Source organism: Rattus norvegicus, chromosome 10 (assembly GCF_036323735.1).
Source record: "Rattus norvegicus strain BN/NHsdMcwi chromosome 10, GRCr8, whole genome shotgun sequence".
In the NCBI taxonomy this organism is placed as follows: Eukaryota; Metazoa; Chordata; class Mammalia; order Rodentia; family Muridae; genus Rattus; species Rattus norvegicus.
This window is the reverse complement of record NC_086028.1, coordinates 40,065,279-40,081,421: the sequence shown is the minus strand read 5'-3', so window position 1 is coordinate 40,081,421 and position 16,143 is coordinate 40,065,279. Positions and strand designations below refer to the sequence as shown.

The window sequence follows — 16,143 nt, the reverse complement described above, 5'->3', positions numbered from 1 at the left end:
CAGCCACCTTGAACTCTGGATCCTCTGGGTCCTTCTCCCTCAGCTTTGGTTTGGTTTGGTTTGGAGACAAGATTTTTTTTTCTTTTTTTTACATAGCCCTGGATGTCCTGGAATTTGCACTGTAGATCAAGCTAGCTTTGAACTCAGAGATCCGCCTGCCTCTGCCTCCAGAGGGCAGGGATTGAAGGCACCACTTGGCCCTCAACTTTTCAAGACCTGGTTTTAGAGTTGTGTACTGATTTACTCTGTGCCTTACACTTACATTTGGTTTTGTTTTGTTTTGTTTTGTTTTAAATATGTTTTTCAGGAAAGGGTCTCAAGAAGTCCAAAATGGCCTTGAACTTTACAGCTGTGGTTAGCCTTGAACCTAGAAACCTTCTACCTCAGCCGCTCTAGTAACTGGGTCAACAGACCTGCCGCCCTAGGCCAGGCAACTGTAGTTTAGGGACTGAGTAATAAGCAAGAGAGACGGTCCCTTTAGGGAAATACCAGATCCCTCATTCCTAGAGCCTTGGCCTCTCATTCCCTAACCTTGTTTCAGAAATGACCCAGTAGAAGGTACAGGTCTGGTCTCCACAAATTAGCCTCCGACTGGCCCCAAAGAGCCTGGCGGGTCCGAAGAGAGGGGGTACCTAGTGAAATAGTCATGTCAGAAAGGGGCGGTAACCAAGTGGAAGCCAGCCCAAGGGAGGAGCCTGGCTGTAACTGGGACCGAAGGGATCGGAACAGTCTTCCTCAAAGGGCGGGGCCTTGCGGAAGCTAGACCCCGGAAAGGGCGGGGACTAAGTAGAGCCCATCCCTAGGGCGGGGCCCGGCCGAAGACTGGGTTGGCCTGAGGGCGTGGCTTCCAGGAGCGCTCTCCGGAAACGCCGCTTTGGTGTTCGGGAGAGGCGTTCTAGTCCTCGCCGCCGCCTGTGCCGCCGCCTGTGCCGCCTGTGCCGCCTGTGCCGCGTCAGTCATGCCGGTGAGTGGCCGTTCGGCCCGCGGGAACCTCTGTCTCCGGCCTGATGCACGGTTTCCGGGCCAGACGCAGCAGTTAGGGCATAGGCCGTAGCCAGAGCTGCGGTCGTTTCTCACTTTACCTTCCGTACCGGTCCTCCAGCTTCGCGACCCTCGGGAAAGCTGCAGAGAGCAATGTTAATGCAGAACATAGGCCTCCGGATCGCTCTAGAGAGTCTTTAAGAGGCAGCCCCATCCTTTTCTGCATGATGGGAAAACTGAGGCAGGGAGGTGGGGCACAGAACCCACATAGGGATGCCGGTACCTGTCTTTTCCACGTGCATGCCCCTGCAGCCGTGCTGATGGGTTTCCAGAGAAGCAGGTCTGTGTTCACCTCTCCAGCCCACTCTGGCGTACTTCCATCTCAGCACTGGACGACACTAACTCGACAGGGTACTTTCTTCCCAACCAGGAGTTCCCAAAGCTCTGAGCAGAGTTTGAGGAACCGAGAGCAGTGCTTATCTTGCCTTTGAATTCACCCCACTCCTTGCTTAGTTAAATGACGACCTTACATGAGGCCTTAACACATTACACAAGAAGAAAAGAAAAACCCCAGTGCTTGTGGGAAAGCATTTTATTGTTGGAAGCTAGGTAGGATCCAACCTGAAGCCAGACCACCTGGGAAGTGCTGGGCAAAACCAGTTGTACGTGTTTGGGGGCAAGGTCTAATCTCAGTTGAGTTCCCGAATGCTGGCTAGAGCTATGGAGTGGGGAGCCTTTTCCTCCCAGTCTCTCAGCCCAGAGGTCTCCCAGGAGTATTCCATGTTTTAGCAGCTTCACTTCTGAGAATGAACCTGAGGCTTCTTCCTGGTACGAATCCTTAAACCTCTCAGGTGTCTTGTGGTTCTTAAACCTCTCAGGTTCTTGTGGTTCTTGCCCTTTGTCTTCAGATCCTAGCTGCACAAAGCACAAACAAAAAACTTAATAAAGTCCATCCTACCAGGCACGTTTGTCTAGTCTGCCCTGCCAAGTGACAGACTCCTTGATGAACTTAGGATGCCAGAGTGGAAGCTGCCAGGCTCTTGGGGGGGGGGGGGCAGCAGTGAAGAAAGAAAAAAGCTTGAGGACCTCTCCATTCTGTGTCTGCCTCTGGGGATGCAGGATTTAATGGGAGACAAATGGGCACCTCATCAAGCCAACTGCTAAATGCCGGGAAGATGTTGGTCAAGTGCTGCCTCCAATTTAGCCAGGGAAATAAGTCTTACCCAAGACGACTTGTAGACCAAAGCTTAACCCAGAAACCTGAAAGTCTGCCCTTGGTTGCCAACTGGGCAGCCTCTGACAAGTTGTTCTGTCTCTGAGTCTTTATCTCCTCATCTGTAAAATAGGGGCTGAAAACAGATCTTTTAGGACTAAGGTTGGTATTAATTAGAATTAAATCATCAAATGCGTACACAGCCAGTGATCCATCTGTCCTGAAGGAGTAGTGACTCATGTTGATGTAGGTCAAGTGGGGTAGAATTGAGTAGTCAGGCTTCTACCTCATTTTAACCTGGACCTCACTGGTTAAAAGTTCAAGTTTTGTGTCCTCTCTCCAACCTAGGACCTACTACTCATGAGGTGTGTCTCCCTGGTCAGTACTTAATCCCAGAGCTTCAGCTTTCTCCTCTCAGAAAGAAGAATTAGTTTCCTGGCTTGTGGAATTATTGTAGCGATTAAAGGAGACAGTGTAACAAGGTGTTTAGAAGAAGGTCCAGCACATCAGAGATGCGCAGATACTAGTAATCAGGAATCCAGACACCAGTGTTTAAAGACTCAGTATCCTCTAGAGGAACAGTGTCATTCTCCTCTTCTTCCTCCTCCTCCCCCTTCTTTTCCCCCTCCATTCCTACTCTTCCAGGTCTAGAGTCTGTAAAAGAATCATACTACCTACTGGCTTTCTGAACTAATAAATACAATATGTAGTACAACATTAATATACATTATACTTAAGAGGATTCATTTTGTTTGTTATCATTACAGAGCATCACTGTAGCCCAGGCTGGCTATGAATGAATACGTAGCCCAGGATGATTCTTAAACTCAGAGCAATCTTCCTGCCTTAGCTTCTCAAGGGTTGGGATTATAGAAGTGAGCGGCCACACCTAGCTTAAAAGTTTTGTTTTGTGGTGCTAGGTGTTGGGCCCAGGGCCTGTATGTGCTCTGCCACTGACCCTCAAACTCAGACCCTAAAGGATCCTTTTGTAAGGGGTCTAGTGGCACTAGGGAGACACCCAGAAGGTGGAGCAGGTCTAGGGATACTCTTGTGAACACTGGATCACCCTGTCCCTTAGGCCAGCTTTCCGTCATCATGTTTAGTTGCACAATTTGTAGGCAGAGATAGGGAGCTCTGAGTTGGAATTTTGGCCTCCTAGGGCGGATCCCTGGCCTCTGACCTCTGTACTGTGAAAGAAGTCCTTTCTTGCTGTGGTCCTCAGTTTGGAGCTCAGGTAACCATTGACTTTAGCTCCTTGAGCAAAATTATCCTCTGAAATCCCCTTTCAGAGCTTCTTCTGAGAGTAGGTTGTGGGAGCTGGACACCTGGCTGTGCTGAGAGTTGCCTGGAGCAAAGAAAGCCTCTCTTCCCTAGGACCCTTGCACACATGACCTCACCACCATAGTGGCTCCTGAGCATAAGGAAACGAATGCTTTTCTTTTCAAACTAGAAAAATGCTGCAGAAAGGGGACCTGAGGGTTGCAGGATGGGTCAGCTGGTAAAGATCCCTGTTGCCAAGCCCAGTGACCCCTGACATCCACACTTAGGCCATGGGACACACTCCCACATGCAAACAAGTAATTATAATTTACTTAACTACTTACTAGCTTTTAGGTTTAGTGTGTGTGTGTGTGTGTGTGTGTGTGTGTGTGTGTGCGCGCCACTTGTGTGCAGAGACCAGAAGTTCCCTTAGAGTTGGAGTTACAGTGGTTGCAGGAAACTCTGGTCTTCTGGAAGACTGCAAGCAGCCTCGACTGCTGAGCCATCCCTCCAGCCCTATTTTAATCTTTCGTTTTGCTTTTTAGACAGGGTTTTTTCTGTGTATCCTGGAACTCACTCTGTAGCCTAGACTGGCCTCAAACTTGGAGAGCTGCCTGCCTCTGCTTCCAGCGTGCATGGATTAAAGACATGCGCCTGCACCACCCTGCTTTTTTTTTTTAAAGATTTATTCATTTATTATATATAAGTATCCTGTAGCTGTCTTCAGATACACCAGAAGTGGGCATCGGATCTCTTTACAGATGGTTGTGAGCCACCATGTGGTTGCTGGGAATTGAACTCAGGACCTCTGGAAGAGTAGTCGGGTGCTCTTAACCACTGAGCCATCTCTCCAGCCCAATATAAACCTCTCTTTTTTTTTATTTTTTTAAATTTTTTTCAGAGCTGAGGACCGAACCCAGGGCCTTGTGCTTGCTAGGCAAGCGCTCTACCACTGAGCTAAATCCCCAACCCCATCAGATCTCCTTACAGATGGTTGTGAGCTACTATGTGGTTGCTGGGAATTGAACTCAGGACCTCTGGAAGAGCAGTTGGGGCTCTTAACCACTGAGCCATCTCTCCAGCCCAACAGTACATATTCTTAACTGCCAATTCCTAATTTTCAAAAGGAAGTTGCAGAGGACCCAAGTCTATATTCCTACCATCACATAGCAGCTTATAGCTACCTTTAACTCCAGTCCCAAGGGATGCTATTATCCTGCTTTGAGTTCTGTGCAGTCCTGCACATACCTGGTGTATATAAACTCATGAAGGCACGCATACATATACACAAAAATTTTAAAAAATGCGGTGGTGCATGACTTTAATCCCTCCTCTGCCTCCCAAGTGCTTGGATTAAAGAACTAAATTAATCCTAGTACTCAAGTGACAGGGGCAGGCAGATCTCTGTGAGTTTGTGACCACATAGGGAGTTTCAGACTAGCCAGCAGCCTGATGCCACAAAGTGCCCAAACATGGTTCATTAACAGCATCACATGAAATTACCTTTTGTCTGTGTGCATAAATACGATTCGTGTTTAGACTCGTTCCATCCCCAAGACACCTCATTATGTGTATGCAAATGTTGCCTAATTAGGGACATTTTCTGCTCCCAAGCATGCAGATAAAGCTCACTCAGCCTGTCCTAGATGTATTTTGATGAGCTTCATGGGGAAGGTGGGCACTGGATTTGGATATGTTCTTGGGTATCTATTTATGCAGTACGTGGGTTCCTGAGGCAGGAAGATAGAGTTTGAGGTCCAGTATGAGCAGGATAGTGAGTTTCAAGCTAGTCTGGGCTACATAATGAGATCATGTTCTCAAAGAAGCAACAGCAAAACCAATCAAGCACCAGGGAGGGAGCCATCGTTTTGTTCTTGTTATTCGTTATGTTATTTTTTTTTTTTTTTGGTCATTTGTTATTTTGTTAGTGCAGTAATTTTACTGGTGGCTGGGGTCTTGGGCTGGGTGTTTCTATGCTCTTGGCTTCTTATCCAAAGAGCTAAAATAATTACAAAGTATCACGGAAACTATTTGAAACAAAACAATATACAAACCAGAACAGAATATACTGCAGCCCAGCATCCTGCCGTCTGAGTGAGGGTCCTCAAGGGTCTGACTGACGGTTTAGGGCTTTCTTTTATGGAGTTCAAGAGAAGGAGGAGTTTGGCTGCTTGGGATATAATTTGGGTACTTCTCTATTTTGATTGATGGGCTTAGATTATGTAAGCCTTTGTTTGCTGTGTATGCCCCTTTCCACGATGCATCTGGTTTTAATCATATGCATACCCAATTATGCATAGGCATAAGATGGTAAATAGGAAATTCTCCCTAAAATTTCACTTTGAGGACAGTTTGCCTCATTGTGCTTATACTCCAGTCTAGGCTCGATCAGTCCATTCCCAGGAGTTCCCTAGATTGTGGTTTGGCTATTTGAATGGAAATGGAGAAGGCGAGGATAGCTAAGGGGAGTAACTTATTTCCAGTGCTTAAAGCAAGTGTGTTTATTGCAGGGGGAGGACTCTTGGGTAGCTAACACGTTGCTAGGTTCATTGTTAAGAGACAGATGTATAGCCCAAGCATTTTCTTATGCTTGACTGTCTCAGTACTGGGAAGTAAACCCAGGGCTTTGTACATGCTAGGCTAGCAGTGTACCACTGAGTTACATCCTCAGGGTAAAGACCTTGTTTCTCCAAAAGGAAGAGAGAAATGGAGGAAAATAATTATCAGAATCCAATAACTTTTACCTAGTAACACCTAGTCCCATGATCTAACCTTATTAATATATTAACTATCTATTGCCCTATAATATCTGTCCCTGAACCTAGAATCAGGACCTGGGAGTGGCTGGGCAGAGTGAGTAGGCTTGGCTTAGGACCTAAGAGAACAACAGTGCAAGCCAGAGGCTTGCCCAGGCTGCTCCAGTCTTTGACTTTGACCTTGGAGACTCTGTTTCTCACCAGGTAGACCTCTGGGGGTATACAAAAGTGTCCTTTAACATGGCAACTGGCTTCCTCTAGAGCAGCAGTTCCCAACCTGTGGGTCCCACCAGGTTGTATACCATCCTGTATATCATGTATTTACATTAAGATTCATCATAATAGCAAAATTACAGTTATGAAGTAGCAGCAAAAATACTTTTATGGTTGCGTGTCACTACAATATGAGGAACTGTATTAAAGGGTCACAGCATTAGGAGGGTTGAAAACTACTGCTCTAGAGCGACCCCAGAAGGGAGCAGGGCAGAAGCTAGCATTGTAACCATAACAGTGGTTAGCCTTATGTTGAATACTCACAGGCTTTCCCTGCAATGTTATGGAATGAATTCTTGAGGGCATAAACACCAGGAGGCAGAGAAAGTAGAAGTCATAGTGGAAGCTGGCTACCACATGTCAGATCCTGTTGTTTGTCCCATTCTTTAGCCTGGGCAAGGGACTGGAACCCTGTGAATTAAGCTACTCAGGGCATACAATTTGTGAGTGTTGGAGCCCAGATGCTCTAATTTCCAGGTTGTGAGGGAAGGGAGGATTGGCGCAGTCCCTCTCTGAAAACAGCCAAAGACCCAGAAGCTGTCTGGCAGTGATACTGGCCATCAACTCACATGGGTTTGGTACCTCCTCTGTGCCCCATGCTGTTCCCAGTATTTTGGGTGCAGCACTGAATTGAACAGAAGCTCAGTCTGGTGGGCACTTGTCTGCCTTGACTTGTGATATCTTGGAGGTTGGAGAACCTCAGGAACCTTGGTTCCTTCTCATCCGCCTGCAGTGCAGGGAGCCAGGGAAGTCCTTCCCCTTCTTGGAACTCAGGCACTGCCTTTGAGCTTGAGGTGCTTGGAGCAGAGCAGTGGTGGCCACATATCTGAGTCACCTGCCTACTGGCATGTCCCTGTCCAGGCTGCTGAGCAGACCTGCAACCCGTGGAGAGTCCCCAGTTACTCAAATGTTGAAAATAATGTTCTAGTGAAAAATCAGGTCCCAGATCTGATAAGAGTGGGGCCTGCCACTGGTTGCTAGGTTCCCTGGTCCTGAGGCAATCCACAGCTCACAAAGCAGTAACCTCAAGGGAGAACTGGCAAAAGAGCTTCTCAGCCAGCCCTGCAGGTGGTCCTGTTCATCATGTGCCAGACCTTGCAAAAGACATGGAGAGGGGGTTGGGAATTTAGCTCAGTGGTAGAGCGCTTGCCTAGGAAGCACAAGGCCCTGGGTTCGGTCCCCAGCTCCGGAAAAAAAAAAAAAAGACATTGAGATCGTCTCTGTTGGTCCTGCCTGTGATACATGGAAGCCCTGCATCCCCCCTCTTACCTGTTGACTAGATTGGACTCACAGACAGGCTTACAGTGAGATTGTGTCTACTGTCTTCTGCTCCCTGTCAACTCCTGAATAGCCCCTTGGACAGTGTATGGGTCACTCTGGGGCCTAGCACATAATCTCTCTTTCTTGTAGAAGCACGAGTTCTCTGTGGACATGACCTGTGGAGGCTGTGCGGAAGCCGTCTCCCGAGTCCTCAACAAGCTGGGAGGTGAGTGGCTCTGCACTGGAGATGGGTGGGGAGACTGTTCCCCAGGAGTCATGCTCAGATGCTGGAGGCCTAGAAGGATCTGCTGCAGCTGCAGCTGCAGCTCAGCTGGGGCTAACAGTGGAACTGAAATGTGTGGGCCTTGTGTGCACTTGGCTTACATGGAGATGCCTTTAGACTCTACTACAGCCACCTCACATTTCTCTCATTCACCGTAATCCACACATCCCCCCCACCCCCCAGCTTATTCTTGTTTTTAGCCCTGGTTGTCCTAGAGTGTACCATATAGACTAGGCTGGTCCTAAATTTACAGCAATCCTTCTGCCTCTACCTCCCAAATGCTGGAATTACAAACGTGTGCCACCATGCCACCATATACAACTCCATTTTGTTGACTCTTTCACCTCTCCCCTCCCCCACATCTTTCTTCAGGGTCTCTATGTGGAGCTGGTAGTCATGGACTCCATCATTCTGCCTCTGCTTGAATGCCCAGTGACTCTTCCTTTTATGAAAACAGGAAGTGTTTAGAGTTCAGTGACTTGGCTGGATTCACAGAGCCTGCAGGACAGAGCTGGTGTTTGGCCACACTGTCCAGCTCTGGAGCCTAGAGGTGCTAGGTAGTGCGCTGGTGATCTCCAGTGTGACAACATACACAGAGTAAAAACAACCAGGCCTGGTGGTGCATGCCTGTAAACCCAGAAGCTCAGGAGGATCAAAGGTTCAAGGCTAGCCTGGACAATTTAGGGAGACCTTGTCTCAAAATAAAAATGACCAAAGAGGCTAGGGGTATCGTTCATCAGTAGAGTGCTTGCACGGCATGTATAACATTCTAGATCCAGCCCACGGTACTGCAAGAAAGTAAAATCAAAAGTTTATAAAAGCAAAGCAAAGCTGTGGGTATGTCCACTCACAGCTGTAATCCTAGCTCCTGGGAGGCAGAGACAAACAAGGCCTTGCCATGGTTTTGAGGCCAGCCTGGACTACAGAGTGAGACCCTACTTCTACAACTTATAAATAAATAAAACCTAGGGGAACAGTACCACTGAGGGGTGAAACAGCTCTCACACTGTCGGTCCACAGAGTGGGACTTTCCAAGGTGAAATGGGACAGATGACACCAGTGCCCAAGGGGAAGTGCCTTGCCCAAATCCCACAGTGAGAGTGAGTCAGAGACTTGCTTCTGAGCCCTATGAGCTGGAATATCTTTTGTATTTTTTTAAAACAGGGTTTCCCATTGTAGTCCTGGCTGGCCTGGAACTTACCATAGGTAGCCCAGTATAGACTTCAAACTTTCACCAGTCCCCCTGCCTCAATTGCCTGAGTTCTGGGATTACAGGCATGAACCACCATGCCCAGCTACACAGTTCACAAGACTCTGAGACACTGGAGAGAACCTGGCTGCTAACTTCCCACAAGGCTACAGGCTTCCCTCCCCAGGGTTTGACCCTCCCCAGATAAGATCTGAGAATGTCAGCCTGTGCCCAAGACACTTCAGAAATGAAATGGGGGATGCTGAAGAAATGGCTCCGTGGTTAGGAGCACTGACTGCTCTTCCAAAGGCCCTGGGTTCAATTTCCAGCACCCTCTTAGAAGTTCGAAACTGTCTTATTTGTAGATTCAGAGATTGTAGCCATTCCCTGTATCATGTGCTGGACATCCCTGCAGCTGCCGAGGGGGGCTTTACCTTTGATAAGTCTCTCCTTGCACTGGCTAGTTTTATCAGTGTGCTAGAAGCTACAGTCATTTTGGCAGGGAGAATCTCAACTGAGAAAATGCTCCCACCAGATTGTCCTGAGAGCAAGCCTGTGGTGGATTTTCTTCACTGATGGTTGATGTGGGAGGGTCCAGCTCAGTGTGGGTGGTGCCACCCGTCCTTCTGGCTCCGGGGGCTATAAGAAAGCAAGGTGAATAAGCCGTCAGGGGCAAACCAGTAAGCAGCATCGCTTCATGGCCTCTGCATCAGCTCCTGCCTCCAGAGAGGTCCAGCCCTGACCTACCCTTCATGATGGACTGTGATGTGGAAGTTTAAACAAAATAAAGCCTTTCCTCCCTAGGTTGTTTTTGGCCATAGTGTTTTTATCACAGTGATAGAAACCTTAACTAAGGCGCTCCCTTGTGCTTCTCCTGTTGAGGACAGTGGAAGGGTTTTTGAGTTGCTTAGGGCCTGGGTAGTCAGACTAAGGACTTAGACAGGAAAGAACATTTAGTCTAACCCCAACCCCTTTGTGATAGCTGGGGAAGCCAAGGCCTGTAATAGTCCTGACCATAGCTACCCAGCCCTTTTCATTGACATGCCATTTTAGAGGAGGGCATTGTGGGTTTTCATTTTCTGGTGTGACAAGTTTGGGGCTGGAGAGATGTCTCAGTGTTTAAGAGCATGGACTGCTTTTCCAGAGATCCTGAGTTCAAATTCCAGCAACCACTGGTGGCTCATAACCATTTGTAAGGGAATCCAGTGCTCTCTTCTGGTGTGTCTGAAAACAGCTACAGTATACTTATATATAATAAATAAATAAGTCTTTTTAAAAAATCAGAAAGGCAGTTTGGCAGTGTCTGTTCACATCCCACATGTTCCAGGCTGTTGCCCCACAGCTCTATTCCAGTTTGCAGTGTGGAAGCATTGCACAGGCATGGCCAGGTGGGCTTGGGGGCGCTGGCTGTAGGATGGCAGGCAGACCCTGATCCTCTGTCCTCAGAAGGATTGAGTCAGTGAGCAGATGTCGGAACGCCTAGGAAAACTGGAGAGCTGTTGAAAAGCAAGTGGGAGCACACACCTTTAATCCCAGCATTCTAGAGGCAGAGGCAGGTGGATCTCTGTGAGTTCCAGACCAGCCAACCTGGTCTACCAAGTGAGTTTCAAGACAGGTGACACAGAGAATCCCCATCTTAAAAAATGAAAACCACGAACAATCAAAAATAAACAAACTAAGAACTAGGCCTGTCATCACACTACACAGGAAGCTAAGACAGGAAAGTGACAAGCTCAGACCTCCCTGGACTTTAGAGTGAGTTTGCAGAATTCAGAGCTACTCTGGATAGCTTAGTGAGACCTCCTCAAAATAAAAAGTATCAAGAAACCTGGGGATGAATGAAGCTCAGTGACAGAGTGACAGAGCTGGGTGTGTCTGATGCCCTATGTACCAGTAACACACACACACACACACACACACACACACACACACACACACACACACACACACACAAAGACTAGGGAGCCCCAAGGCTCCAATGGTAGGATAGGCACGTGAGACCCAGTACCACATTAAGAGAGAGACAGAGACAGAGAGAGCACAAGCATTAGATACTCAGTGAGAAAGAGTGAGTTTATTTTGCCCTCTGACCATCACACACACACTCACACACGCACACACACTCACACACACACTCTCGCACACTCACACACACACTCACACACACTCACACACACACACTCACACACACTCACTCACACACATGCTCATTTTCCTCACTCACATGTACTCTCACTTATGCTCACTGACACACTATCTACCCTCCTTACACTCACATTCATCCCCCCATACGCTCACACACATACACACGCTTGTATACAGATTCTTTTCACACACTTGTTAACACACACTCACCTATGCTCTTATTAAAATATAATAAAATTTTGAAAAGAAATAAAAGGGATTGGAGATGAGAGCACTCACTGCCCCTGCAGAGGAGCTGGACTCTGATCTCAGCACCATACAGTGGTTCACAGCCCAGGGAACCGACGCTCTCTTCTGACCTCCATGGGCACTGCACCCGTGCGGTACACAGATATACGTGCAAGAAAGCACTCATATACATAAAAATAAGTAAATTGGGGGCAGAGAGGATGCCTCAATGGTTAAAGGTATGCACTTCTCTTTTTTTTTTTTTCTTTTTTTTCGGAGCTGGGGACCGAACCCAGGGCCTTGCGCTCGCTAGGCAAGCGCTCTACCGCTGAGCTAAATCCCCAACCCCGGTATGCACTTATCTTGTAGAGGACCTAGCACCCACATCTTGTGGCTCATACCCACTTAAAACTCCAGACCCTACACCTCTGGCCTTCAGGGACACCTCTACTCATGAACATACCCACACGCAGGCCCAAACATATACATAATTTTTTTAATGTTTTAAATAAGATTATAAAGAAAGGGAAGGAAGGCTCTGTGTTACTAAATTGGGAGGTTGGCGTGGGCATAGAAAAGTGAAGTAACAGTGATGGTAGGACTGGGGAAGTGGGGAGGAGGGAAAGAGAGGAAGGAGGGAAGAAAATTCACCTGTGGGGCTGAGGAAAGAGCTTAGGAGTGGAGTGCTCGACTGGGACTTGAAGCCTTGGATTCAAGCCCCATCCCCACAACTCCTTACACATGGATCAGAGCCTGCAGCAGAGCCTGCCATGCTCACGGTACCTAAAACAGAAAGAGCTTGCTGCTCCCTGGCTCCTGGAGAAGCCTGGTGTTTCAGGAATAATTTAGGAGGTTGACCTCTTTGTTCCAGTGAGTGGAGGGGTCCCGCTTCCCCCTCCTACATCCCTCCTTCTCCCTGCAGGAGTGGAGTTCAACATTGACTTGCCCAACAAGAAGGTCTGCATTGAGTCTGAGCACAGCTCAGACATCCTGCTGGCAACTCTCAACAAAACAGGAAAAGCGGTCTCCTACCTTGGCCCCAAGTAGCCAGGACCTGGGCGAGTCCTTCCGGATAGAAACTGAAGAGGCAGGTGGGTGAAGTCCAAACCATTGTCAAACAAGCCCGTTGCTTCTTCTGGGATCCCTCTTCTGAAAGACTTGAGCCCAGAAGCAGTTCAGACTGTAATTTGAGATTTGAAATCTTTGCCTAAATTCACCCAGAGGGCATCTGTAATAGAAAAACCCCAAACCTTCTCATCATTGAGTTGGCATGCTCTAGTTTTAGAGCACAGTGCAACTGGGATTCCTGGATTTGAGGTGCTCAGACTAAGCTTGGGCTTCTGGAGTTAGGTAGGAGGGTGCCCTGATGTGTTCAGCCCACTGCCCCACTCTGGAAGGGTCCAAGCACATCATTGTCCAGTACAAACGAGAAGTTCGGAGGGCTTGAAGGCCTCCTGGGAGCAGACAGAGCTCCATGTTATGTTCCCAGAGTCCCATGGTACCTTGCTTGGTCAGCGTGACTTAAGTTTAAAGTGTGTGACCCTTCTGGAATGGTGAGCCTCTTACTTTGGTGAAGGGACAGTCCCTTCACAGGGACGCCTATGTTCCAAGCCTGTCACTCCCGTGCATGAGTTCATGTTCACCCTGCCTTTCCTTCCACTTGGAGCCGGACGTGGATCCAGCCCAGCCTCGTAGAGCCAATGGCCCGTCTAAGCTGTCTTCCTTCCACCTTATGGGTCCCAGGGAGGCAGGAAGTGGACCAGTGCCAGTGCCCTTCCATCAGGAAGCAGGACAGTTGCCTGCCCACCTAGCACTCCTCATTGTGTCCAGCACTCTTGCAGTGTGCCTGACACATGAGTTACTGTGGTCACTTTGGTGGTTTGTGTCCTCTTTGGGACTGAGAAACATGAAGCCTGGTGAGTGCAAGCGTCCTGACCAGAGCCCCACGGAGGTGGGTGGCAGAGGAGGGAAGGAGCCAGGCCGTCTGAGCAAATGTGTGAATGATAGTTACAGTAGCACTAACTCTATCAGTGACCCATGAGGGCCCCTGGCAGATGCCAGCCGTAATCGACTGCGGGTAGGAGGTTCCCCTTTGAGTAAAGCGTCCTCCATTTTTTTTTTCCTTTTTTTCAGAGCTGGGGACCGCACCCAGGGCCTTGCGCTTGCTAGGCAAGCGCTCTACCACTGAGCTAAATCCCCCCCCCCCCAAAGCGTCCTCCTTAAAGTGAGCCTTTGGAACCCAAGCCATGTGCTCTTTGTGTATGGTACATCCCAGCAAATCAAAAAGTGAAGATGATCTAGGAGGCTAAGGCAGGAGAGGAGAAGCAGCAAGTCAAGGCTAACCCGGGTGACATAAAGAGACCCTGTCTCAAAAAATATATTTAAAAATAACAAGGACAGAAAGATGGTTCAGCAGGTTGAGAGTGTCTGCTGCCAAGCCTGACAATGGAGTTCAATCTCCAGGACCCATGTGGTGGAAGGAGAGAACTGGGTCCCTCAAATTGTCTTCTGCCCTCCACACATGCACACACACACACCCCTTAAATAAATAAGTAAATAAAAGTTATTGTTTCCCCTGCCTTTTATGGCTATGGATTTGGTCCATGTCCAGGAATGCTCCAGCATGGAGTCTGGGGTTCAGCTTTGCTCTAGTTCAGATGTGACTTGGACATATTTTATGTGTCTGAGATTTAATCTAGGAAGGAGACAAACCCCTCTACTCTGCCCTGCTGGCTTTCCTGGTTCCTGTGCAGCCTCCTTAAGGCTTGTCCTCTACAACAGCTTTTGCTGTGCTTGGGGCCCACATCCAGCATGGTCCAGCATCCCTGGGTTTTGTGGATTGGGTGAATGGGTGGGACACTGGCCTCCATCTCTCCAAACAACCTTATTGTGTCTTGGACCTCCATGTAAAGGTTTTCTCTACTTTTAAAAAATCATTTTTGAAATAGAGCTAACCCAGGCCATCTGGAAGTGGCAACAATTCTTCTGCCCTAACTCCTCAAATGTTGTGATTACAGGTTGAGTCCCCAGGTAGTCGTCCACGTAAGGCTGTGTGTGAGCTCCAGGAAGAAGGCAGAGTGGGTAAAGGCACCTTGTATGCAAGCCTAAGAGAGCTGAGTTTGATCTTCTCCTAAAGGTGGAAGGAGAGACTAAACCTGCCCTGGGCCTTCACACACACATATGGTGACTCGAATACTAACACCATCCTTAGGAAAATGTTTATTTAGCTGGGTGGTGATGCACAGACCTTTAATCTCAGCCGAGAAGCAGAGGCAGGCAGATTTCTGAGTTCAAGGCCAGCCAGGGCTACACAGAGAAGCCCTGTATCAAACAAACCAAGCAACAAACAAAACAAACCAAAAGGGTTTGTTTAACTATGGAAAAAGTTGTATTTGATAAGCATGGTCTCTGTGGAGAGGAACTGGGAGGAAGGAAGAACAGCCCCCGTAACTAAAGTAGCGCCTGCTGGTGGCAAAGTGCGGGTTTGCTCCTTGTGGCTTTTGTTATCAAGGCGAAAATGCAGTTGACGTGATATAGTTAGCCGTGTTCGTGGGCGCCATTCATAAGACTATGCATTTGTGGTGGAGCATAACCACACCTGTACCTACTTCAGAACATTTTCAGTGTCTGAGAAAAATACCTCATGTCCATCAAGCAGTGGTTCCTCAGTCACCCCCACTATTTCCTCTGATGGTGCCAGTCTGCTTCCTGCCACTCTGGGAGAGCCAAAACTCTCAGAGATTCCCTCTGCCTCCTGAGTGCTGGAATTAAAGGAGTGCATCACCACCTTCTGGCATTTTTTTTAATTGTTGTTGTTGTTATTAATGAAATCGTGTAGTTCAGGCTGGCCTTGAACTCCTGATCCTTCTGCTTCTATCTCCAGTGTTGGTATTACAGAAGTCAGCCAAGCCTAGTTCTCTGATTTTTCAGTCTGGGAGTGCCAAACATGTATAAGCTCTGTGTGGAAATAGTCCGCTCCTGCCCCTCACCCAGACCCAAAGTTCCACATCTGGTTACTTTGTAACAGACTAACCATACAGAGTTTCACCTTTGCAGGCACCAGTAACCATGGGCAGTGCAGAGAGGCTGCCACAGACTGAAATGCAATGTTTCCCATTCACAGTAGGTGGCGCCATTGATCCGCCTTATTTTCTCTTTCTCCTAGACTGTTGATCTGGTCTCCCCCGCTGATCTGGAACACCAACTGCTCAGTCCAGCTCCGCCATGGAATTCCAGCCCAGACAGGCCTTCCCTGCTGGCTCCCTGCCAGCTTCCTTGCAATTAAAGTCAAGCTGCATTTGTTGATGAAGTGTCTGTTGTGTGTTCTTGGTACTGCTTGCTCATCCACAGGATGGCTGCTCTTGCTTGCCTTTGTTGCTAGGGCTTCCCATTCAAGGTCAGGTTCCCAGCACACACCCATTCTCTGCTGTGTGATCTTGAGCAGCCTACTGCTCTCTCTGAGCCTCTCTGCAATGGGAATCACTGGGCCAGATCAGTGATTATCTTCTCACTCTGTAGACTCTGTATTGGAAAAGCTACCAAGTGAACTGAATGT

General features: G+C 48.3%; 1 protein-coding gene across 2 annotated transcripts; it reads left to right on the top strand.

Moving 5' to 3' along the window:
* Positions 1-794: 794 nt before the first annotated feature.
* Atox1 (antioxidant 1 copper chaperone) lies at positions 795-15,897 on the top strand. 2 transcript variants are annotated; one of them, NM_053359.2, is made up of 4 exons: positions 861-964; positions 7,894-7,969; positions 12,511-12,679; positions 15,754-15,897. In NM_053359.2, the coding sequence occupies exons 1-3, from the start codon at positions 959-961 to the stop codon at positions 12,633-12,635; spliced, it is 207 nt and encodes a 68-aa protein (NP_445811.1). In that variant the 5' UTR covers positions 861-958; the 3' UTR covers positions 12,636-12,679; positions 15,754-15,897. The 2 variants fall into 2 exon arrangements, with proteins under 2 accessions (XP_063126056.1, NP_445811.1); XM_063269986.1 differs by having other exon boundaries at positions 795-964; positions 12,511-15,893.
* Positions 15,898-16,143: the final 246 nt, after the last annotated feature.